The sequence below is a fragment of the Sinocyclocheilus grahami genome, unplaced genomic scaffold, assembly GCF_001515645.1.
Source record: "Sinocyclocheilus grahami isolate Dianchi unplaced genomic scaffold, SAMN03320097.WGS_v1.1 scaffold478.1, whole genome shotgun sequence".
NCBI lineage: Eukaryota > Metazoa > Chordata > Actinopteri > Cypriniformes > Cyprinidae > Sinocyclocheilus > Sinocyclocheilus grahami.
In genome coordinates, this window is record NW_015505657.1 from 483,656 (window position 1) to 510,800 (window position 27,145).

At 37.2% G+C, this 27,145-nt stretch overlaps 1 protein-coding gene across 1 annotated transcript in view; it reads left to right on the forward strand.

Moving 5' to 3' along the window:
- gfra2b (GDNF family receptor alpha 2b) overlaps nt 1-12,906 on the forward strand; it is a 57,325-nt gene extending 44,419 nt beyond the window's left edge. Inside the window, exons 6-9 of the mRNA XM_016236030.1 lie at nt 1,577-1,717; nt 2,955-3,142; nt 7,673-7,717; nt 11,590-12,906. Coding sequence (XP_016091516.1) covers nt 1,577-1,717; nt 2,955-3,142; nt 7,673-7,717; nt 11,590-11,742 — 527 coding nt within the window. The 3' untranslated portion in view covers nt 11,743-12,906. The remainder of the gene's footprint in view (nt 1-1,576; nt 1,718-2,954; nt 3,143-7,672; nt 7,718-11,589) is intronic.
- Nucleotides 12,907-27,145: the final 14,239 nt, after the last annotated feature.

Below are 27,145 nucleotides of genomic sequence, written 5' to 3' on the forward strand. Positions count from 1 at the left end.
GTGTATATATATATATATATATATATAAGGGGTTTAACGATACACGTATTCGTATTGAACCGTTCGGTACGAGGCTTTCGGTTCGGTACGCATTACAAACCGAACGATTCGTTGGACTAATCCTATTACATATGGAAACTAAAAGAGCTTTAAGTGTGTGAAATATAATGTTCTCGGTGCCACTGTGCTCAACAAGGCAGCCCAAACGCCGTAACAGGCAACGTGCTGTCTAGTGGATGGGCATGCACTGCGAAAGGCTCCGCGATAACCTCCTCTTGCTGGGGTGCGTCGAAAGACGATGATGTTGTAGCAACGATTATTTATTTAATGATTTGGCATTTCCAATCAATGTAGGCCTGTTACATTCTTATTTTTATTAGGACTATTATTATTATTATGAAGTTACTTTTATTATTACATTAAACTTACAATTAATTTGCCCCGCAATATTAGCTACCACATAACTGACGTGCTGCGAGGATAACAAAAGATTAAGCTATTAACTCCTAATCTATGGAATGATTAGGATTATATTTAAAAATGTAAAAAAATATATTTTAAAACAGGTCTATATACAATGAAGTACAGGCCTATAATTAAAATATTAACTCAGCAGTCATAAATTAAAATCAATGAATAAGAAGCTTTAGCATATTTCAAGCACCAACTTTCAAAAACAACCTGTTTAACACAAAATACGGTTCTTGTCTTTTTTTCACTAGGTATGGGTCACAAGAGAAATATTAAGGGAATAAATGAAAACAGTTAGCTATATACCGTTATCAGCATATGTTGAAGTAGATTGGTCTCTCGTCGTCTCTGAGAGAATATGTAGCGACAGATGCCGAAAGCTCCTTCATTACTCTGTCATTCCGTTTTTACTTTCACTTTCTGCTTATAGTGAATTGACTGAGATTAAGACGTTCACCGGCATACCTCTTGCACGAAGTTTACATGTTGCTTATGTGATATCCATTGGCTCGCCTTCATGGTTTAAAACAGAAATATTTCCATTTCCAACATTGCGATGTAAGTAATGCGTACGGAACCGAAAGCCTCGTACCGAACGGTTCAATGCGAATACGTGTATCATGAAACCCCTTTATATATATCTCTGTGTGTGTGTATATATATTTGCGGACATCTTTCTTTTGAACAATTTTACATGTTGCCTTTATCAGACTGTATAAATATAGTATATCATTTATGTATAAAATATAACTTATAAATATAATTTATATGTAGTGGCGATGTATATATATATATGTATGTCTTTTTCACAATTTACATAAAATAATCTGAAATAATTACTACTTCTGCTGTGTAAATTAGGCCTGCAAACCATCAGAGAAAATTTTAAATTGCATCCTTTTAGCCTTTTACCTGAAATGAATCCTGGAGGGTTAAAAATCCAGTCGTGCTGTGAACAAACGGACCTATAAAAGAGAGCAGACCAACAACCTCTGGCCATTATACTCAGCCAAACAGCACATTATGCTCCAGACAGCGAGATCTATAAACCAACATGTTCCCACCTAATGAATATTTATGATAATCTCTACCCTTGGCCTTACAGGATCAGATGTGACTCCAAACTATGTGGATGCGAGCCACACCAACATCACTATTTCCCCTTGGTGTGGCTGTCGAGGCAGTGGAAATCATGAAGCTGAGTGCGAGGCCTTCCTCCGAGACTTCAGAGAGAACACTTGCTTGAGTGAGTGGAGATGAAACCTCACGTAACCTCACAGCCTGAACAGCCATCCTTATGGGCTTAACCTAAATAAAAACAGTTAGCTATATACCGTTATCAGCATATGTTGAAGTAGATTGGTCTCTCGTCGTCTCTGAGAGAATATGTAGCGACAGATGCCGAAAGCTCCTTCATTACTCTGTCATTCCGTTTTTACTTTCACTTTCTGCTTATAGTGAATTGACTGAGATTAAGACGTTCACCGGCATACCTCTTGCACGAAGTTTACATGTTGCTTATGTGATATCCATTGGCTCGCCTTCATGGTTTAAAACAGAAATATTTCCATTTCCAACATTGCGATGTAAGTAATGCGTACGGAACCGAAAGCCTCGTACCGAACGGTTCAATACGAATACGTGTATCATGAAACCCCTTTATATATATCTCTGTGTGTGTGTATATATATTTGCGGACATCTTTCTTTTGAACAATTTTACATGTTGCCTTTATCAGACTGTATAAATATAGTATATCATTTATGTATAAAATATAACTTATAAATATAATTTATATGTAGTGGCGATGTATATATATATATGTATGTCTTTTTCACAATTTACATAAAATAATCTGAAATAATTACTACTTCTGCTGTGTAAATTAGGCCTGCAAACCATCAGAGAAAATTTTAAATTGCATCCTTTTAGCCTTTTACCTGAAATGAATCCTGGAGGGTTAAAAATCCAGTCGTGCTGTGAACAAACGGACCTATAAAAGAGAGCAGACCAACAACCTCTGGCCATTATACTCAGCCAAACAGCACATTATGCTCCAGACAGCGAGATCTATAAACCAACATGTTCCCACCTAATGAATATTTATGATAATCTCTACCCTTGGCCTTACAGGATCAGATGTGACTCCAAACTATGTGGATGCGAGCCACACCAACATCACTATTTCCCCTTGGTGTGGCTGTCGAGGCAGTGGAAATCATGAAGCTGAGTGCGAGGCCTTCCTCCGAGACTTCAGAGAGAACACTTGCTTGAGTGAGTGGAGATGAAACCTCACGTAACCTCACAGCCTGAACAGCCATCCTTATGGGCTTAACCTAAATAGCACATTAACGAGAAATGCTATGCCTTATGGGCATGTGATCTCTTTTGCTGAGGGTTTTTTTTTTTGGCCACATGAAAATTTCATGGCTTTTTCATTCATGTTTTTATTTGCATATGTGTGTGTGTGTTTCGGTGTGCAGGAAATGCTATCCAGGCATTCGGTTATGGCACGGATGCGGGTCTAGTTCCAATCACTGAGTCTCAGTCAGCAGTCCCATCAGTACGGACCAATCTGCAACCGGCTATCATCACCAAACATGTCATCAACTCAAATGATGTCAAGCAAATTGACAGGGCATGTGTTTTCTCCACATGCGCCAACCTTCAGGTAGGTCTAAAAAATTTGTGTCGTTCACGGCATTGTGTTATATTATTACCCAGTGAATCCAAAGCTAAAAAATGAAGGAATTTAAAGATGAAGTTTGCCATTTTTATTACTAAATATTAAAATAGTTTTTCCTATTCCAGTTTGACCTACATTCTCAGAAAAAGGTACAAGACTGTTACTAAGGCTTACTTACTTATATGTACACTTTAGGTACTAATATGTACCATTTAGGGGTAAATAAGGTACACATATATACCTTTAGCTTTTGAACCTTAGGACACCACCCCAGTGACAGCTTTGTACCTTTTTCTAAGAGTGCAGTATGCCGAGACAATTATAAGTAAGCTATTTGTAGGATGATTTCATTAGAAAAGTGCAAACACTGACATGCTGAGGTGTTTTCAAAACATTGTTTGTTTGAGAATTCCAAGCGGCCTGATACAGCAACAGCTCAACCAATGGTGTGGAGCGGTGCTATATGTTTGACTAGCCAATAGCAGACAGAGGGCCTTTACTTTTAAACGGTTGCTGTAGGTTGATTTTTCCCCCCGGGGTTAAAGGTTCAACATTGTGTTAATTATATTTCACCGGAATGCTTGTATTGGATTATTTTACTCTACCCAATTTATATTCTACCAATGCTAAAATTCTGCTAGTTGATGAGACAGATGGTCTCATCAGAGCCTGTACAGTTATGTACTGTATGACAAAGACCAGAAAAGAGTAGCATCAGAACAAGATTTAAAATAGAGATTAATATTTAATTTTCAAATGGTAAAAAAAAAAGATTACCACCCACAGCAAAGGAATTTGTTCACTAGCTGTCAATCTTAAGATGATTTTGTTTATGAAAACAGACTAATTCATGATTAGTACTATACAGTGATTTTCAAGTATTTCCTACCTTTCAATATGTATTCTAGGTGTGGGAGTTGCATATTTTTAGTTATGGTATTTGGGCTACACTGAAAAATATTGGTGTAGAAACAATTTTTAACTCAGAAATTGCTAGTAAATTTCACAAATAATTACAAAGAAATGGCAAATAGCTATTTAATTAAATGCAACATTTTTAAGTAGACAAAGTATTTTCTTTTAAAACATACTCCAATAATCATCTATTTACAACTTCAAAAAAATCTTTTTACAGAGTAGGGGTGAATTTAGATCAATTGGGACACTTTTTGTCATTGAGATGACTTTCTTTACCCCAATAGTTTCAATGGTCATTGGGCTAATTTTGATTGTTCAATGGGTTGGATTGGTTACACAGATCTAGCAACCCTTGTGCAAGTGGCACAGAAATTGCACAGTTCACTTTTAAAGTCATAAAACACATTCATTACTCAATATTCTCCTGGAAACTCCTTTTTAGTTAGTGTAATGGGCAGTAGTGCTAGTATTTCTGTAAGCCCACATTCAATTTGGATAGTCCTGAATTGCCCTGAATGTCAAGATCAGTACTAAAACCTGTATCACTGCTTTGTGCATGTACAAAAGCAAAACACACAAATTCCATTAAACTCCCCCTTAAAACTAGGCCAGACCTTGAGGACACCAACTATTACAATCATTAAAATAACTGAGGGAAGCAGAATTCCTCTTTATGGGAAAAAAATTAATAAATCATGTACCTGAAGATATGCTGAGTGTCTAGTGGAAGGTAAAACACTTTTGTATAATTCAGTATGTAGGTGAATAATTCATAAACTGAGAGCATTTGTCAGCTCATGCAGAGGCCGTTTAGAGCAGACCTGCAGCATGGCTGTCCACATCAACGAGGTCTGTAATACCTGAAAATCATGAAATATTGAGCCTTGGTCCTCAGATGGAAGATTAAGTTTTGAATCTGGCCCATGAAAATCCTGTCTCTATACTCAGCTAGATAGTGTATGTTGATTGTCGCATTGATTTCAAGGATGTTAGTATGATTTGCCTTGCATAAAGGAAGCTATGTAATCCTATGTAAATGAGTGATGTCATCACAAACACTAATTTGTCAGCTAATGTAAGTTTGAAAGGACCTGCATTATAGAGATATGACTTCCATCCTATCGTGCCTCGCAGCTCTGTCCTAAGTCCTGAGGATTCAGTTATAAGCCCCTGGGTACTGAAGAAAATGACTGTACTCTCTCATCCATGCTGAAACAAATTATAAAAACTCCACAGACAGAAATATCATATAGTCGTGTGGAAAATAACTATTTTAATTTATGTCTCCGGCAACTGTCGTAGGAGGAAACAGTCAATCTGTGATAAGTGGTTATCTGACATGGCTGCTTGTATCTACTCGATTACTTGGTGCGTTTACAAGTTGAATGTATTGAACTCGCGCTCGCGGTAAAGAATTTTAGAGTTTGGAATGTGTTGATTGAATAAGCAGCCATACTCAAAAATGTCAAGTCTCTGATTATGTGTGTATCTCATTGCAAATATTCCAGTTGTCCATAAAACGGGGGAAAAAATAGTCAGTTTTTCATCTGATACATATACAGTATATATCATGATTTGAATGATTTGCTACTCTGTAAGAAAAATGTGCAAAAATGATACTTTTAGGGGTACAATAGCTTTACCCCTAAAGGGTGCATATTAATACCTTAGAATAGTAATATGTACTCTTATGGTACCATTAGGAATCCTTTAGCAGTAAAAAGGGTACCAAGGTTCATTTGAAGCCCCAGTGACAAGCTGTTGTACACCTATTTTTTCTGAGAGTGCAATTTTAGCTACAAAAAAAGTCCACTTTGGACATTTTAGGGTGGACATTGTCAGGCATAACACATCAGATTTTGTTTGTTTCAAGATTGCTTTACTTGATAATTGTGCTGGCTGAATCTCTGTTCAAATGCTATTCCACCCATGGCAACATTTTATTTTGAAGTAGAAAATTGGTATAGTTGCATAAAAAGAAGGCATGTTTCTGCTGAATAGAATGACAATCAGTGCTTTCACAAATGCAGGTTTTCCATAAATTTAACTGCATTTTTTTGTATTTAAAGGTCATGTGTGAACAGAACCAATTGTCCACATGAAGAAAAACGTTTGAAAAACATGATTATCTACATTGTGGAAAGAAATGTTGTGAAATTGGACAGATGCTGAAACAAAAGAGCTGCTTTCTATCCAAACAGATGGATAAATTAGCAGAAAGATTACTGGAACTGCTCAAGATTCTATTAAATATGACAAAATACCCAGCCTTCTTCAGGAACAATGTATTTACAACACTGAAAGCACATGACATCACAAAAGAATAAGGGCATTTTGTTGCTTATGTTGCTACAAAGGAGCAGCGAGCACTTGGTTAAACTGGATTACAGGTGGTGGGTGAATATACAGTATACAGGTTTTTGTGCTGAAATATTGTGGGCGTAAAATGGCCACATCTGTTTAGCGAATTCGCCCTGGAATGTTTACAGATGGATACAAAAGGAAATTCATGTTTTCTGAGATGAATCCATTTCCTGATGCAGCCTGGGATTTGACTGCACTGTTAAATAGGGCACTGAAACTATCAGTTATTAATAATGCTTATTAATGTCACCCTCCCTGTGAAGTTCTGCTTGGGTTTCTGTTTGTTTGCTTTCGTTTCAAGCAGCTTGTTAGTCCTCTGAAGCCAGTGTTTTATCGTTAAAAAAAAAAGTGATTCCATGCTTTCTTTCTTACTATTGCATTTTACTGCACTGCCTTCTGAACCATAAACAGCTCTAAAACTTTGCATGTTCCTTGTGGGAAAAGCAATTCAAAGAATCAATCAAGCAAACCATTGTGCGATTTTTCGTAAAGCTTCTTAATTATGGTTTTACATCAAAGAGGCTGCATTTGTTTTTGTTTTTCTCTCGCAAAGACGAGGTGTTATGTTTATAATAGTTTTGTAGCTAACGAACCATGCTAATGAACCATAACCATCTGAGAACTTCTTGAACATGTTAAGTGTTTGCATACGTGTCATAGCTTTCAAGTGTTAGAGTATCTAATGCATTTATTCTGCTTTATAGCACAAGAAAAAACACCTGCTCAAAGCACTTTGAAGTTGATATGAGTGACATTTTGCACAGAAGTGAAACAACTGGCCACATACTTTCCATCTTCAGTACAATCAACTGATTTCTCTCATTTACTGAGTATTTAAGGGTTAGGGTTGTAATGTCTGCACCCACATCTATCATTGGTCAGCCAAACAGACCTGCATGCCATTGGTTGAGACAATGTTGTTGTGTCTAGCTATTTGAGAGTGCCACAGTTTACATTTCTCAGGGGAACCAAACTACAGATGATTTACAGTCTCTTCATATTAAGCTCTTAATAATGTATAAGCTAAGTAACAATCAACTTTAACATCCATATTACACAGTTCTACTACAGCTTAGTCTATGTATTTTTTTAAACCCAGGACTGAAATTATGTACAGTAGATTGCTATGGAATGATGAATGGAGGGCAGCCATACACAATTAACACTGAACAGTATAGTTATGCAGGTTATGGTCAATTATGCTAATAATATTAATTATTTCTATTTTCACAGGACAGTGAGCAGAAGTGTTCTAACAGTTTTGAATGTGCTGATGAGGTAAGACACATTTCACCTGTACAATACATTACATGATTATGAAAGTCGTTCCTACCTTAAAACATAATATTTCTCTACCCAGCTAACAAGGACCTTTCTCAGAACTTTGGCTAAAGTTCTGGAAAGGTTCTCTTAAAGTTATGAAAAAATGATCTTCCAATAACATCAATGGAATGTTCGTTCAGTGTTATCTAGTCTTTACTAACGTTCTCAAAAAATACAAATAAAAAATTTTATAAATCGTTCATGGAACATTTAGATTTTTTTTTTTTAAATGACACTGCTTGAGAAAATGCAAAATATTTGTACAATTATAAAATGTTTGCAAAACCTTAAATAAACAACAACAACAACAAAAAATATAAAAAAAATGTGAGAACATTCAGAAATAATGTTTTCATAACTTTTTTTTAGCTGGGTATGTATTTTCGTCAAATTATTTAAATGCACAGTTTTTATATATATATTATTTTTTTATTTTTTTTTCCTGCCTCTAATTGAAATGTTTCCAGTGTCCTCAATATCACTTTTTTATTTTTTTTATGACATCATGCTCCAAGACGTGACTTCATTCAGGAAAAACAACAGCAGAAACATTAAAGGGGTCCTATTATGCTTTTTCACTTTTTTAATTTTAGTAAGTGTGTAGTGTTTATGTTTGGGGACAAAAAAAAAATCTACAAAGTTACAAATCTCAAAGTCCACTCCAAAGGGAGATTTTTTATTTTTTTTAAATCCCTTTTCAAGAACTACAACGAACAACTTGTTTGGACTACAGCATTGTTTTCCGGGGTTTGTGATGTCACAAAGCGGCCCATTAGAATATCATTAAAATAATTCCCGCCTACGGAATTTCGAATGGTTGGGGGGTGGGGAGGGGCGAGGTCGTGGTTAGAACGCTTGGTTGAGTTCATCAGACAAGACGACGACAAAGAAGTGCTGCTGTAGTGTCAAGTTTTCGCCATGTCGAACAAACACTTTTTTTCACCCCCCTGCCTGTTGAATTTCCTTGCAGCAGATGTTTTCTACCTTGCTGGGCATTTTAATGCAGTTATTACACATGCACCTGAATAATTATGTATGTAAGTATGTATGTTACAGGTATTCATGTTATAATTAAAGAACAATAAACATAATACATATTACCGTTGCACTTATATGTACATAGTAAATACAGTTATTTTGTTATTTTTCGGGGTGTGCCCGAAGCGTGAATCTGTATTCAGAAATGCACGGAAAACAAATAACGATTGCTAACGTTTGCCTGTTACAGTACAGTACAATTTCACTTACCACATAAACAGAGTAAAGAGAGGTGACTGAGGAAGATGGCGAATGATTTGCAGATCCTGAGCACCACTGGTAAACATCTAATCTTGTAAAATGTGTGGTAAGTACTGCCGCTCCATAGTATACACAGAGTACATTTGATCGCAAATATCGAAAGTGAAACTAAAAAGCGATCGTGCACTCAAAGGCAGTTTCAATGCATAATAGCGGCTCCCCGATGCCAGTAATTTATATAGGCTACAGTATAATTACCCAATGACATAACTGCGAGAGAAAGTATTGAAATATATATTTTTCTCCCATCTCGTATTTATTCCCTTTAGGGGTTCGGGCTCCGAATAAGCGTCATTTTCAAAGGTTCTGCGCGATCCTCTTGTTCAATATTCTCGGTGTCTTAATCCGGTGTCATGCATCCTTAACTATACCGGAGCAGACAGAACCTGCTGCTTTGGCAAGGGACGGGGCAGTACTGAAACACCATCTAAGCTGTTTGCCAATCACAACGCACTGGGACAGCTAACCAATCACATCACATTTCGTTTTTCGGAAGGCGGGTCTTCATCAAACCCGGAACTAATCGAGCCGTTTGTGCCAGGCTGGGGAGAAATGTATTGTAACAATGTAAATTATGTGAAAAATAATCCGTTTTTCGAACCACCAAGCATGAGAGCATGTTTTAGTACACCCCCAAAACAAAATCAAGACTTTGTAAAAGAGCATAATTGGACCCCTTTAAGTCAACAACAGTCATTGTCATTGAATAAGCATGTTAACAAATCAGGTTAAGATTAATAAAGTTTAAGCGCCTGTATGCTTTTTCACTTTTTTAATTTTAGTAAGTGTGTAGTGTTTATGTTTGGGGACAAAAAAAAAATCTACAAAGTTACAAATCTCAAAGTCCACTCCAAAGGGAGATTTTTTATTTTTTTTAAATCCCTTTTCAAGAACTACAACGAACAACTTGTTTGGACTACAGCATTGTTTTCCGGGGTTTGTGATGTCACAAAGCGGCCCATTAGAATATCATTAAAATAATTCCCGCCTACGGAATTTCGAATGGTTGGGGGGTGGGGAGGGGCGAGGTCGTGGTTAGAACGCTTGGTTGAGTTCATCAGACAAGACGACGACAAAGAAGTGCTGCTGTAGTGTCAAGTTTTCGCCATGTCGAACAAACACTTTTTTTCACCCCCCTGCCTGTTGAATTTCCTTGCAGCAGATGTTTTCTACCTTGCTGGGCATTTTAATGCAGTTATTACACATGCACCTGAATAATTATGTATGTAAGTATGTATGTTACAGGTATGAAAACTTTTTTATAAATTGCTGACAGTACAATACTGGACAATGATGTAATCTGCAGAATTTACACTTCAATTATGAGACTATGGTATAAATAAATTCAACTGTATAAAAGTTCCACTGCAATTCATGTTATAATGTTAGAATTAAAGAACAATAAACATAATACATATTACCGTTGCACTTATATGTACATAGTAAATACAGTTATTTTTCAGCGGGTGGGGGTGTGCCCGAAGCGTGAATCTGTATTCAGAAATGCACGGAAAACAAATAACGATTGCTAACGTTTGCCTGTTACAGTACAGTACAATTTCACTTACCACATAAACAGAGTAAAGAGAGGTGACTGAGGAAGATGGCGAATGATTTGCAGATCCTGAGCACCACTGGTAAACATCTAATCTTGTAAAATGTGTGGTAAGTACTGCCGCTCCATAGTATACACAGAGTACATTTGATCGCAAATATCGAAAGTGAAACTAAAAAGCGATCGTGCACTCAAAGGCAGTTTCAATGCATAATAGCGGCTCCCCGATGCCAGTAATTTATATAGGCTACAGTATAATTACCCAATGACATAACTGCGAGAGAAAGTATTGAAATATATATTTTTCTCCCATCTCGTATTTATTCCCTTTAGGGGTTCGGGCTCCGAATAAGCGTCATTTTCAAAGGTTCTGCGCGATCCTCTTGTTCAATATTCTCGGTGTCTTAATCCGGTGTCATGCATCCTTAACTATACCGGAGCAGACAGAACCTGCTGCTTTGGCAAGGGACGGGGCAGTACTGAAACACCATCTAAGCTGTTTGCCAATCACAACGCACTGGGACAGCTAACCAATCACATCACATTTCGTTTTTCGGAAGGCGGGTCTTCATCAAACCCGGAACTAATCGAGCCGTTTGTGCCAGGCTGGGGAGAAATGTATTGTAACAATGTAAATTATGTGAAAAATAATCCGTTTTTCGAACCACCAAGCATGAGAGCATGTTTTAGTACACCCCCAAAACAAAATCAAGACTTTGTAAAAGAGCATAATTGGACCCCTTTAAGTCAACAACAGTCATTGTCATTGAATAAGCATGTTAACAAATCAGGTTAAGATTAATAAAGTTTAAGCGCCTGAGCTTTACAAGAGCACATTTTTGAAAGTCTCCTGTACACTTTTAAAGACATACCACAAACACATTCATTTTTAAACGTTAGTGAGTAGCGAGTAATTGGGAATGACACTTGATCTTAATACTTGAACTGAAAAAAGCTTGTAATATTTTCTCAGAATGCGCTGAACCCCAATATGGAGGGATCCATTGACTCGGTGGGCTCTCACCAGGCTGATAACAACAGAGCCAGACATTCATCTGTGACTTCAATCAGTGTTTCTGCCGCCACACTGACACTGGCCTTTGCACTGGTCAATCAGGTTCTGTAAACACAGCCTGACTCTACAACACCAGGAAGCATATGATGGATTCTTCTGACCTCAATCAAAGAACTTCTCTAAAGTGACATTGATCTTTCTCTCTCTCTTAGTGTGTGTGTGTGTGTGTATGTGTGTATCACACGCCATCTTTAAAAACCAGTCGGAACAAAAAAAACAACAAATCCTTTGCAGGAGCTTCTAAAAGACTCGAAACACCACTGCCCCATTGAAGAGAAAGTAAGGAACCCCTGGCGGCTGACACTGAACATGGAGAACTTCTACAAACGTCTTATGCTAGAAGGGAAGCAACCCACCGGGTTCTCCAATATCATGATGGATGGTTGATCGAGAACAGGCTATAAAATGCAATCATATGACCCATTGATGAACTCTCTGTATATTTACCTAGATATATAGAGAGCATCCATTATAAAAACAAAACTTTTCACTGTCTCCCCCGCGCACATCAGTACAATAGTGCTCACTGCCTTGATCCTTACCGATAATTCCATGTAAATGTTTTTGTTTGAAGAAAAAAAATATGGATGAAATCTCGATTTGTGCCCTCAAATTTGTTTCCGGCGAACTATGTACAAGAGTTCATCCGCGACATGTTTGGATCCTCCAATCTAGCGAGATTTGGATCCTACTACCCTGTGTACAGTGTGTATAATGATGTTTGTAAGTATATGAGATTCTTTTTTTCCCTGTTTTATCTCTAAAAAACCTTTAGCATGTGCTGGAAAGCCGAGCGACGCGGGGAACTAGAACAAAAGTGGAGAGCCGTGTGAAACGTATCACCATGGAGAGCCGTCAGTGCCAATGATGTTCGTCTTAGGCTGTTATTATGTGTAATCATTTCTTTTTTGCCAAAAGACTTGGATTATATTCAAAGAAAAATGCTCCGGGGGAGAGTGGAACAAAAGATCCATTTGCGGAGAGGGTCAATTGTTGGTGTATTTTATAGTGTGCAATCTATCGTGTGGCCTTACTTTTTTGTCTTTGCTCTGTTCCTCTCTCTTATGTAATGGTTTCAGACCGTACCACTTGCAGAGTACCACCAAGACCGACTGATATGATTTCAGACGTTCAAAAAATAGCAGCTCCTATGACTCAAAAAGGTCTTGGTTCATTTGTGATGCTTTAAAATGAGGCAAGACAGAGGCTCAAGAATGTGTCAGAAATATTTGTTTAAATCTGAATAAAAACATCCTAGTAATGTCTCGAAGAGTCGTGACTTTAACAGCATCTATTGCAGAATTAAAATAGGTCTGAATGATTATCTTGGAATAAATTTAGAAACACTTTGTGTCAACACGAAATCACAATTGACCCTGTTTAACAATATTCTAATGAAATTTTTTTTTCATAGTTGGTTCATATCAATGTGTTCATAGAAACAGCCAGCTTGATCTTCACCTGAAATGTTCTGGCTGATGTTTTCAGCAGCTTTGGTTCTGGCAGTATTTTTCCATTCATTTATCGCAAAGGTTTTTTTTTTTTTAAGTATTTGTTAAGAAGTTATAAGTCATCAACCAATGCAACCAGCTATGAGGTGATTCACAACATTACAAACTGTGATTTGAAACAAAACAAAAAGTGTTAACTGGGGTAACGAATGTAATAAGGGAAAGAACATAATCCCATGAAACATTGCAAAAATTATAACAAAAACAGTGGATAAATATAAAACTGTTAATTGAAAGATGTTGATTGAGTATATAAAAAAACTATCATTTACATTTATTGTAAAAGTTGCAAAGATTCTATTTTGGACAAATGCTGTTATTTTTTACTTTGTATTTATCAAATAATCAAAGAAAAAATGTATCACAGGTTCCAAAAAAGAAAGAAAAGAATAAAAAAAACATTAAGTAGCACAGCAGTTTCAACATAGATAATAAATCAGCATATTAGAATGATTACTGAAGGATCATGTAACACTGAAGACTGGAGTAATGGCTGATGAAAATTCAGCGGTGCATCACAGAAATAAATGATATTTTAAAGTATATTAAAATAGGAAACCAATAATAGTAATTGCAATAATATTTCACAATATTACTGTTTTTTTCTGTATTTTTGATCAAATAAAGTCTTGATGAGCATTTAAAAAAAAACATTACAACTTTTAAATGGCAGAGTATCTATATACTCTTTGTATATGTATATACAATAATATACAACAATAAGTATGTATATGCTTTCACAATTTGAAGTCCATTCTGCAGTGAGGAAGTTTATTCACAAGTGGGACATTTAAAAAAGACACCAATCCTCCCAGGAGTGTATGTCCCAGCAAATTCACCCCAAGATCAGACCGTGTAATGCTCAGAGAAATGGCAGACAACCCGAAAAATAGGCTACACCTCAGACTCTACAGGCCTCAGTTAAGATGTTAAATGATAAAGTTCATGACAGTACAGTTAGAAAAATATGGGACAAGTATGGCATGTCTGGAACGCTTGCCAGAAGAAAGCCTCTTCTATGAAAAAAAAAACCTTGGCAGCATGGTTTAGGTTTTCAAAGTTGCATCTGAACAAATCATGAGACTTCTAGAACAATGTCCTTTGAACAGACTAGACCAGGGGTAGGCAAGTTCGGTCCTAGAAAGCCACAAACCTGCAGAGTTCAGCGCCAACCCTGAAAACAAAACTCACCTGCCTATAGCCTTAGTAATCCTGAAGACATTGATTAGCTTGCTCAGGTGTGTTTGATTAGGGTTGGAGCTGAACTCTGCAGGACTGTGGCTTTCTAGGACCGAACTTGCCTACCCCTGGACTAGACCAAAGTGGAGATGTTGTGCCATAATGCACAGTGCCATATTTGGTGAAAGCCAAATGAGCATATCAGCACAAACACCTCATACCAAAATTCACACATGCTGAAGCGGTGATGATTTTGTAGCTACAGGACCTGGGGACCTCACGGTGATTGAGCCAACCATATATACTCTTCTGTATATCAAACTATTCTAGAGTCAAATGTGAGGATAGCTAAAGTTGGGCCAAAATTGGGTCGTGCAACAGGACAATGACCCCAAGCACAGCAGCAAATCTACAACAGAATGGCTGAAAAGAAAAGAAAAGAATCAAGAGGTTGCAATAGCCCAGTCAAAGTACAGAGCTCATCCTGACTGAAATGCTGTGGTGAGAGCTGTGCATAAACAAATGCCCACAAACCTGATTGAGCCAACCATATATACTCTTCTGTATATCAAACTATTCTAGAGTCAAATGTGAGGATAGCTAAAGTTGGGCCAAAATTGGGTCATGCAACAGGACAATGACCCCAAGCACAGCAGCAAATCTACAACAGAATGGCTGAAAAGAAAAGAAAAGAATCAAGAGGTTGCAAAAGTACAGAGCTCATCCTGACTGTGCATAAACAAATGCCCACAAACCTCAATAAACTGGAGCAATGTTGTAAAGAAGAGTGGACCAAAATTCCTCCAGAACAATGTGAGAGACTGATGAAGTCATACAGAATATGATTACTTTAAGTTATTACTGCTAAAACTGGATCTACAAGCCACTGAATCATAGTGTGTCCAAACTTTGTCACACATGGCTTTTCCATCTTGGCTTTATTTTTGTGAAATAAATAATGACAAGGTGTGATATGTCATGTGATATTGTTCATCTGAGGCTTTATTTTCCAAATTTTAAGACTTACCAAGGACCAGATATTTTTTTATATTATGTTTTGATACAGAAAACTCATCAAATTAGTGTTTTTAAACGTTTACATTTATTCCAAAAGAATAACTTAAGGGAGTAACAATTTAAACAATATATTTATTTGTAAACTTATGTTAAATATTGGTCACAGACATGGAGATTTAGTTTAAATTTCACCAAGCTGATTACTCACTAAAAACTCCCACAGATCGTGTTTTTATGCCATTTTAAGTCTTATTTTGACATAACAATGTGGTTATATCTTAGTGTGTGAGTTTTTTACTTTTTAAAATTAGCCTTCCCATTAATGCCATTATATTGTTCATTAAAGGTCCCCTGAAATGCTTAGAAACACGCAGCGTTACTCTATGTGTTGACGTCATTTGAACTGAAACAGGAAGACAGGGCGGGACATATCAAGCAGCCCTGCCCCTTTTTAAAATAGCCAATAGCGTTCGTTTATATCACAGCTTGGACTAGAGCCTTTGAGATCCGTAAAGCTGCATTTGACAGGGCATGCCAGCCACAATCTCATCCATATTGCTATAAAATAGCATTCTGTATAGAATTCAAATAGCTCCGATACATTTGTGGTCTGCGCCGACTCGCGCATGTGATCCGCTCCGCTATCGTGTCTCTGGACCGGAGCAGAGTATGTGTGCGCTGCGGTGGTTAGCGTGACACAGCGTGAAACCAGACTTCTTTTTTTCTTAAATGGAAAGCATATTTACGCTGTTTGAATCATTCCCTGTCCCCTATATAGTGCACTACGTGCCATTCACTGTACAGAAAATACTAATTCTGTGGACAGAAAATACTAATTCTGTGGACAAGTGACCGATTTCAGCCGCGGCTTCAGCGTTTATTTCATGTGTAGGGGCTTTAAGACTGATTCGGGAACGCACACAAACACAAGAGGCAGGATTTATCGCATGAACCAATCACAGCGAACATAAGTCATATTCAATCATATCGCGATGGAGGCACGGTCATGGGTAATGTAGTAATGTAGTTTTGAAATAATGCAGACTGATGGCTTCAACAAAAGCATATACTGTCGATCAACACCTTGTATATCTGTGCTTTTGATTATCATTAAATATCAGTTTCCTTTTAAGGAAATAAATGGAATTTTTACTTTTGGAACCTGACTTTTGCTCTCTATTGGTTCATTTTAACCAATAGCAAACTTGCATTTGGTCCGGCTCCATTCTGGTATGTAACTAGGGTTGCCAACCGTCCCGTATTAGCCGGGACGTCCCGTATTTTGGGCCTAATTGATTGGTCCCGTACTTGACTGCCCTTGTCCCGTTTTTTGACTGCTACGCTGATCTAACCACTGACTGATACAACAGCAGCAGTGCTGATCACTTGAAAATGATCACCAATACCTGTCATCATCCAATCACAGCCCCCCTCACGCAGTATACGTTAAGTATATCAGAAATCGTGAACATAACTGTTTGAGGAAGGCTGCTCAACCCTCTGCCGGCTCATTGCTATCGCGCTCGCGCTAACGCCAATTCCGTCCATGTTTTCACTTCAGTAAATCAGTTTTGGTGAATACAAACTAGGTGATTATTTTTCATGAGTCCAACATCCATCCGCGCAAGAGACGTGATCAGTAAGGGAAGTCGTCTTTCACTATTGTAATGTTGTTAAATAGAGAAAAACATTTTATATTAAGTAACTAATATGCGTGAACAACAAATAAAATGTATTAAATGTTGCCTGTTTTGGAAGAAAACAAGTCTGATCAAATTTTTTCCCCAAGAGTCTGTCCCTTCATAAATGCACAGTAAACAGCTGTGAGAAACACCACTGCCCCACAGAAATCAGCTCAAGGTCTGATGATAATTCTTTGCAGTTACAAATGGAATCAACACACAAACACATGGATGTTGTCACTGTGAGATATTTGCTGTCAAAGTGCCTGCCAGCTTTGGCAACTCACCTGCTTTTATTGTTTTATGAAGCTTCGGCTTATTTGCTGCTGGAGCTTCATGGGTCATTTATCTTCCTAAGATCATTAATGCATTTTAACCTACTAATTTTATCCAAAGTGACAGAAAAATACTCACAGATGCTCGGCCAAAACAATGAAAGCACACTCTTGTTGACAGTGACAACAGGCACTCACTGAGAGTACAACAGATTTAATTATTATTAACGTTAAATGTCACAATTTTGACGTTTTAAGTTGCCAGCGCAGACTTTAATCATTAGACTGCATAATGACAAACTTAAGTATAATATATACCCATGAGATACTGCATTTAGCTACTTCCTGTTTGCCATCTTGATGTCCTTCATCAGTGAGTCTCCATCTGCTCCACTTCCCCCATCATCTAACCATCATGTGTCTATCTCTCTTCACTAATTTGTCTCAAAACATGACAGCTAATTAACTATTATGTTCTATAGGCCCACATCTGCTGTTCAACTACAAGGGCAGTTTAAAACAGCAAAACAATGCATTCATTTTCTCATTTGAGACAGTTTTCATTACATATTACATCATTAACATAATTTGAGTAAAGCATTATGTAAATAGATTTTGAATTCCATATTTGTATAGAATAAATGTAGAAAGATGAACCATAAAACTAGCATAACAAATGCTAATTTTTGACAGTCCAATGAGATTTATAATGAAAACATATATAGTATAGTCATAAAAACGGTTTATTTTATGGAAAATGGAAACCCGTAATACTTATCCTCAACTTCCTGTGCAAACCTGCCTTCCATCTGATGTAATCACTTAAGCATAGTCATATGCAGGCATGTGTGAACTCATCCATTTAGCTTCCATTCAGCCACAAGCACTGCCTGCGGCCTTCTGGGAGTTCATCATGCCTGCTGGTTAACATCTGCTGAAATTTGCATTGCACTGCATAATAAAGTGCCAAATAAAGAAGTGCTTACTGTATGTAAAAGAATAGCAAACATGTCAAATAATAGCACTGCGGTATTAATGCAAGAAGAGATATTAATATGCATTCATAAGTACTAATTTTACAGGTAAAGTAATATGGCTTTAACATATACATTTATGGAGACTACATTTATGGACTAGCTAGCTAGTCACATTGGAAATGCAGCACAGTCTTTTTAAAAATATATAGTATATTATTAAAATGAAGAGTTAGTATGGTCAGTGTACTTCGGGCAGGCATTCTTCAGATTTTGGTAGCCCAAAAATGAATTTAACCAGCCCGAATAAAATATATTGTATTTTTTCTTCAAATAACAAGTCAAGAGAGTAGGGGTGCAACGGATCACAAATCTCACGGTTCAGATTATATTACATTATCATATCACATTTTGAGTCACAGATCGGATCATTTTTCAGATGAGCAAAAAAAAATATGGTTCTTTGTTATTGAAGTAACACTTATTATTTAAAGAACAATTTATTACTTCAATACCACAGCAAAAACTAATAGCATATAGGGATGTAACGATTCAATCAGCTCACGATGTGATATGATTCACGATACTGATTTCACAATACAATTTTTAACAAACAATTAACAAAATTAAATTTAAGACATATTTTAAAAAAGGTGTCTTTTTGTTATTTCTCAGACCAAAAGGCTGCACATTACTTTGTGAAATTGAAAATGTCAAACAATATACTACCTTGAAATTTTAAAACAAATCCCAAATCAAATAAATAAATAATACAAATAAAAGAAATTTCTCCATGCAAGTAAACTTAGGTTTTGCCTGTGTATTTTAGTCACGATCCAAACAAAAATGCTTCATACATGTTATTTAGATTGTAAAATGTTAAATTTGAAACAAAAACAAAATGGTCTGACTTTAGCTTTGTGATACTACATAAAAAATCTGAACGAAACAAAAACAGCAGATGGGCTGAATGAGATGCAAATGTCACTCTCTGACAGCAGGTGGCGCTTAAACAGCAGGTAATTATAGGCTCCTTCCCCTTTAAGACCGAATTCACAGATCCAATATAATGATGCATTTTAACAAACAATTAACAAAATTAAATTTAAGACATATTTTAAAAAAGGTGTCTTTTTGTTATTTCTCAGACCAAAAGGCTGCACATTACTTTGTGAAATTGAAAATGTCAAACAATATACTACCTTGAAATTTTAAAACAAATCCCAAATCAAATAAATAAATACAAATAAAATAAATTTCTCCATGCAAGTAAACTTAGGTTTTGCCTGTGTATTTTAGTCACGATCCAAACAAAAATGCTTCATACATGTTATTTAGATTGTAAAATGTTTAAATTTGAAACAAAAACAAAATGGTCTGACTTTAGCTTTGTGATACTACATAAAAAATCTGAATGAAACAAAAACAGCAGATGGGCTGAATGAGATGCAAATGTCACTCTCTGACAGCAGGTGGCGCTTAAACAGTAGGTATTTATAGGCTTCTGCCCCTTTAAGACCAAATGCACGTATCCAATATAATGAGTGCAATTTCTTTCTCCACTTTTTACGTTTAAGACATGAAAATACTTGCCGAGATAATTTTGGTGTATGTGTCCGTTCAAGCGAAAGAGGAATCAATATCACCGAACTGAATTCTTCATGTGCATGAATGGTTTAAAACGCTTGAATGTTTAAATTGGTAAGACTTAGAAACACATGTAAATGATAAACTATGATCTGTTTCACCCCTACAAGCGTGTGAACAACGCAAATCAAGGAAGGGATTTTATATCACAATTCCAGATAGCCCGTCGGGCAGGGCAGAGATACATTTTGGTAGCCCGACTGGAAATAGCCCCGGGATGTCGGGCTAGCGATTTTGCAAGCCCTGAATGGGATAGCATACTGTATCTTTAGCTGTTTGAAAACGTCTCTGAGATTAAAAAAGATGTAGAATTGTTCACCTGATGACATTAAAAAATTTGACAAAGTTATGGATGGATCAACTCAGCAAGTTCAACTTTAAGCGCTCCCAAAATGTTGATACTTTGAGTCTCACTTAAAGGGGCAGTTCACACAAAAATGAAGAATCAGTCATCATTTACTCACCCTCATGTCATTCCATATTTTTATAACTTCATTCTGTGAAATGGAGAATGACATTTTGCAAAACATTTTAGACTACACAGCAAGACGCTGCCCAGTTTGAGTCCCTGAGCTAGGAGGCTTTTCTGTGTGGAGTTTGCATGTTTTCCCTGTCTCTGCATAGATGGAAACGTCTTATAATACCAAGACTGTTTGGTTACCAACATTTTTCAAAATATCTTCAAATGCTGTCCAGATCAGTTACAAAGTCTGATTTTCTGGCTTCTTCTCTAAAAACCAACTCTCTGATTTTCGTCTGAAATTTATGTTGCTTAATATTAATCCAAAGAAACTCCAGATGGAGTCCGATAGGTTCTAACTCAATCTGACACATCATTATACACATGGTGCAGCTGATTGGTTTCTTTTCACATCAGCAGCCAATGAGCTTGCGGCTCAGCATTCAAATACTTGGCTAGAGCTTGTCGTAGCAGTTGCAGTGCTCTTCAGAAACCCTCCACCTTCCCCAGCTCCACCTGTCTAGATCTGCTACGGGGTGATTTCATGTATGTTATATGTGCTGCAGCAGCAGTATTTCTTACATGCTCACAGCAGCAAAACAAAAACAGCAGATGGGCTGAATGAGATGCAAATGTCACTCTCTGACAGCAGGTGGCGCTTAAACAGCAGGTATTTATAGGCTTCTGCCCCTTTAAGACCAAATGCACTATCCAATATGATGAGTGCAATTTCTTTCTCCACTTTTTATGTTTAAGACATGAAAATACTTGCCGAGATAGTTATTTTGAGATAATTTTGGTGTATGTGTCCGTTCAAGCGAAAGAGGAATCAATATCACCGAACTGATAGGTATTTATAGGCTTCTGCCCCTTTAAGACCAAATGCACGTATCCAATATAATGAGTGCAATTTCTTTCTCCACTTTTTACGTTTAAGACATGAAAATACTTGCCGAGATAATTTTGGTGTATGTGTCCGTTCAAGCGAAAGAGGAATCAATATCACCGAACTGAATTCTTCATGTGCATGAATGGTTTAAAACGCTTGAATGTTTAAATTGGTAAGACTTAGAAACACATGTAAATGATAAACTATGATCTGTTTCACCCCTACAAGCGTGTGAACAACGCAAATCAAGGAAGGGATTTTATATCACAATTCCAGATAGCCCGTCGGGCAGGGCAGAGATACATTTTGGTAGCCCGACTGGAAATAGCCCCGGGATGTCGGGCTAGCGATTTTGCAAGCCCTGAATGGGATAGCATACTGTATCTTTAGCTGTTTGAAAACTTCTCTGAGATTAAAAAAGATGTAGAATTGTTCACCTGATGACATTAAAAAATTAGACAAAGTTATGGATGGATCAACTCAGCAAGTTCAACTTTAAGCGCTCCCAAAATGTTGATACTTTGAGTCTCACTTAAAGGGGCAGTTCACACAAAAATGAAAAATCAGTCATCATTTACTCACCCTCATGTCATTCCATATTTTTATAACTTCATTCTGTGAAATGGAGAATGACATTTTGCAAAACATTTTAGACTACACAGCAAGACGCTGCCCAGTTTGAGTCCCTGAGCTAGGAGGCTTTTCTGTGTGGAGTTTGCATGTTTTCCCTGTCTCTGCATAGATGGAAACGTCTTATAATACCAAGACTGTTTGGTTACCAACATTTTTCAAAATATCTTCAAATGCTGTCCAGATCAGTTACAAAGTCTGATTTTCTGGCTTCTTCTCTAAAAACCAACTCTCTGATTTTCGTCTGAAATTTATGTTGCTTAATATTAATCCAAAGAAACTCCAGATGGAGTCCGATAGGTTTTAACTCAATCTGACACATCATTATACACATGGTGCAGCTGGTTGGTTTCTTTTCACATCAGCAGCCAATGAGCTTGCGGCTCAGCATTCAAATACTTGGCTAGAGCTTGTCGTAGCAGTTGCAGTGCTCTTCAGAAACCCTCCACCTTCCCCAGCTCCACCTGTCTAGATCTGCTACGGGGTGATTTCATGTATGTTATATGTGCTGCAGCAGCAGTATTTCTTACATGCTCACAGCAGCATGTCTGTGGATGTATTGGCAGTAGTAAGTCTCAGTACTTGCTCTGCTGCTGCAACAGCGTAGCAGATCTATTTCAGCAGCACCAAACACATTTAACATTGACATGTATATTACCATGCTAAACTCTCCGAGATTTGACAGAAATCATTTTAAAACAATATGACAGTTGAAATTATGCTGATGTTCAAGAATATTGCTTGAGTGAATTTGCTTAGGTATCTTTTTTATATTACTTTAAAATAGCTGTGAAAAATAAATGAAATACATTGCTTAAAGGGGGTCATGATTATGATTTTGTACTGTCCTCTGAGGTCCCCTTATAATGTTATCAAGATTTTTACATGAAAAAAAAGCATAATTTAGAAGTAATAGGCTATTTTCTGTCCTGTTTTTAACCCCCTCATCAGAACTAAATCAAGGAAGGGATTTTATATCACAATTCCAGATAGCCCGTCGGGCAGGGCAGAGATACATTTTGGTAGCCCGACTGGAAATAGCCCCGGGATGTCGGGCTAGCGATTTTGCAAGCCCTGAATGGGATAGCATACTGTATCTTTAGCTGTTTGAAAACGTCTCTGAGATTAAAAAAGATGTAGAATTGTTCACCTGATGACATTAAAAAATTTGACAAAGTTATGGATGGATCAACTCAGCAAGTTCAACTTTAAGCGCTCCCAAAATGTTGATACTTTGAGTCTCACTTAAAGGGGCAGTTCACACAAAAATGAAGAATCAGTCATCATTTACTCACCCTCATGTCATTCCATATTTTTATAACTTCATTCTGTGAAATGGAGAATGACATTTTGCAAAACATTTTAGACTACACAGCAAGACGCTGCCCAGTTTGAGTCCCTGAGCTAGGAGGCTTTTCTGTGTGGAGTTTGCATGTTTTCCCTGTCTCTGCATAGATGGAAACGTCTTATAATACCAAGACTGTTTGGTTACCAACATTTTTCAAAATATCTTCAAATGCTGTCCAGATCAGTTACAAAGTCTGATTTTCTGGCTTCTTCTCTAAAAACCAACTCTCTGATTTTCGTCTGAAATTTATGTTGCTTAATATTAATCCAAAGAAACTCCAGATGGAGTCCGATAGGTTTTAACTCAATCTGACACATCATTATACACATGGTGCAGCTGGTTGGTTTCTTTTCACATCAGCAGCCAATGAGCTTGCGGCTCAGCATTCAAATACTTGGCTAGAGCTTGTCGTAGCAGTTGCAGTGCTCTTCAGAAACCCTCCACCTTCCCCAGCTCCACCTGTCTAGATCTGCTACGGGGTGATTTCATGTATGTTATATGTGCTGCAGCAGCAGTATTTCTTACATGCTCACAGCAGCATGTCTGTGGATGTATTGGCAGTAGTAAGTCTCAGTACTTGCTCTGCTGCTGCAACAGCGTAGCAGATCTATTTCAGCAGCACCAAACACATTTAACATTGACATGTATATTACCATGCTAAACTCTCCGAGATTTGACAGAAATCATTTTAAAACAATATGACAGTTGAAATTATGCTGATGTTCAAGAATATTGCTTGAGTGAATTTGCTTAGGTATCTTTTTTATATTACTTTAAAATAGCTGTGAAAAATAAATGAAATACATTGCTTAAAGGGGGTCATGATTATGATTTTGTACTGTCCTCTGAGGTCCCCTTATAATGTTATCAAGATTTTTACATGAAAAAAAAGCATAATTTAGAAGTAATAGGCTATTTTCTGTCCTGTTTTTAACCCCCTCATCAGAACTCTCCATTTGAATAGGCATGAGAGATTGTAGACTCTGAAGTACTGTAAACACCCACTACTATGATTGGCTAACATTTGTGTATGTTTGAACGCATAAATACTCCGTACATATCAAATGATCTGTAAGAAGAGACAAAGCAATAGTGACCACGTAATAAAAAGAGTTACTTACACTTGTGTGTTGCAACATTACTGTTGGATCCAATATAGTCGGCACAGCATAGTCTTTTAGTTTCAGTCTTTCTGAAAATCCTATGTTGAACTGTGCCTTGTTTGTAAATGAATCCGTGGATGAATGAATCCAAAATTAAACGAATCCGAAAAAAGAAGTGAACAAAGGACGTGATCTGAAACTTCATTAAAAATAAAGTTCATTCACTCTTTCCTAACGTTGGGATCAGAAGGAAGGCAATGCAAAGACTGTTTTTCTTGGCACTGCACAAGTGTCTTGTTGTCTTCAGAGCCATCTTTATTGTTTGGTTTCTGCGTAGAACTGCGTTCGCTTCTGTCATTATTTACACTACATGCGTGAATCGGTGGGTGGGGCTAAACAAGCAGTGATGTTGAAGCAGGCGTTGATCTTCTTCTGCAGAGGTGGTGTTTAGCCACACTATTACATCATAGAGTGGCATGTTCCACAAGCTGTCGTTTTGGCAGACTGGTTTCAATATAAGCTGTTTTTAGATTAATGATAAAGTTTTGAGTTCTGAAATTTACAGGACGTTTTTATAGCACAATTACCTCATATATCAAAATATCAAGGGAATTTTGGTTTCTCAGTTCATGTCCCCTTTAAGTTACTCTTGCTTAAATGCTGATATCTTTCAGAGATACTAAATTGTTAATTTAGCACAACTACACTCGGTAGTAAAGGAAAACACCATTCTGCCTCAAATTGCCTAAGCAACGAGAACACAGGGATTATAGTAATTGTCTAATCCATGCAGTACCACCATCTTGAAAACCTGAGGGAGTTCAGACAGACAAAAGTGGCTGATTAGAGAATATATTCTCTGAGGCTAAGATGTGGTGTCAACTACTGCCAGATTCTTTGGGGCTATACTGACACTGGGTGCTCAGGGGAATATTAAGTGATCATTTTCAAAACAATAAAAAAATTTAAATCTGCTTTTATGAGTTGATCCATGATTAAATGTCGTTACACTTTTTATTTAAAAAAGCTTCCTGATCAGAAGCATTATTGAGAGACTTTTTTACGGACTGATTTTCACAATTAACAGTAAATCTAGCAAGTTTTTTTAATATTTTATTTTTATTTTTTAATTAATGTACATTTATAACACTATACATGGCGTTACATTACCTTGGCATTAAAATATCGAAAATGCTTCTGCGTTTCTAATACAATATATGAGGGAATGACTGCAAACTTGACATCTTTCTCTCTTCTGACCAATGTAATCAATCTCTCAATATTTCCTCTTTTGTAAAGTCATAGAAATGCTATCTTAGATTCTTTATTTTGTTATTTGAGCAAATAGGAAGTTCACTGCTTTAGAAGTTTAACGACTACTGTCGCTTCGGAGAACCTCGGAAATATGATAAGGGTTCACTGAAATCGATTGCTAGTCAAGTCCCTCAAATTGGTGTGCAAAGCGTTTGAGCTACTACTTAAGTAGAGCACCCTAAATCAACACAGAGCGAAGATTTCATGACCATTAGGATGCTGCTTTGAGATTTTAGGCAGCGAGGCGGCACACTAGTCATTGGGATGGAGCCGTACTCTGGCTTTTGGTCAAAACTGCAGCATATTTCAATGAAAGCACCCCATTTAAATAACTACGTGAACATTTCTGTCACTTTTAAATTGGAGTCCCTGAGTGCTGAATTCTCAAACAATATTATATTAGGTGCTCTATTATGGAGACGTGAAACATGCATGCGGCTAATAAAGCTGATACAAAAGGTGACATTGAGGAAGAACTCGATAGGCTGGAAATTAGCCAGCTCAGTGGGCAGATGGGCTTTTGACAGAAATATTGAGCCCCAGCAGTCTGAAATGGGTGGACCAGAACAAGCAAAACTACAGAAAAAGAGCAGCAAATGCAGAAAATCAAATCTGCCATCCCCAGGGAAGGACGACATACACAAACACGAGAGCAAACATTATCTGAGCAGGTGGGTGGGAAAACGCTAAAATAGTCCATGATAGATATATGCTGTCTGCATGACAGAGATATGCACATTGCTCTGACAGGTCAGTAAAAGCTCAATTCTAGTAGTGCACTGGGCGACCAAAGGTGCCTTCGGGGAATGATGGCAGTAATTATCATCATGGCACGGCACCCGTTTTATAGCGGAGATGGATATGTCAAGAAAGAGCTCTACAAAAAAACAAAAAGTGGGTCTCAACCTTCCAGCGGCGCCAAACGGCAGCTTCACAGCAATCTTCACAAGAGGAAGTGTCGACTGAAAGACTATAAAAGGACTGAAAGAGAGGTTTGATATAGCCGCTTGATTCCAGAGGATAAAAAGGCACCGTGAACTAAGAATGACTAAAACATGACACATACATCTTTATTCTTGACCCACATGATGCTTATTCTATGCTCTAATTGGTCATTCAGATCATACATTGGAAACGTCTTATAATACCAAGACTGTTTGGTTACCAACATTTTTCAAAATATCTTCAAATGCTGTCCAGATCAGTTACAAAGTCTGATTTTCTGGCTTCTTCTCTAAAAACCAACTCTCTGATTTTCGTCTGAAATTTATGTTGCTTAATATTAATCCAAAGAAACTCCAGATGGAGTCCGATAGGTTCTAACTCAATCTGACACATCATTATACACATGGTGCAGCTGATTGGTTTCTTTTCACATCAGCAGCCAATGAGCTTGCGGCTCAGCATTCAAATACTTGGCTAGAG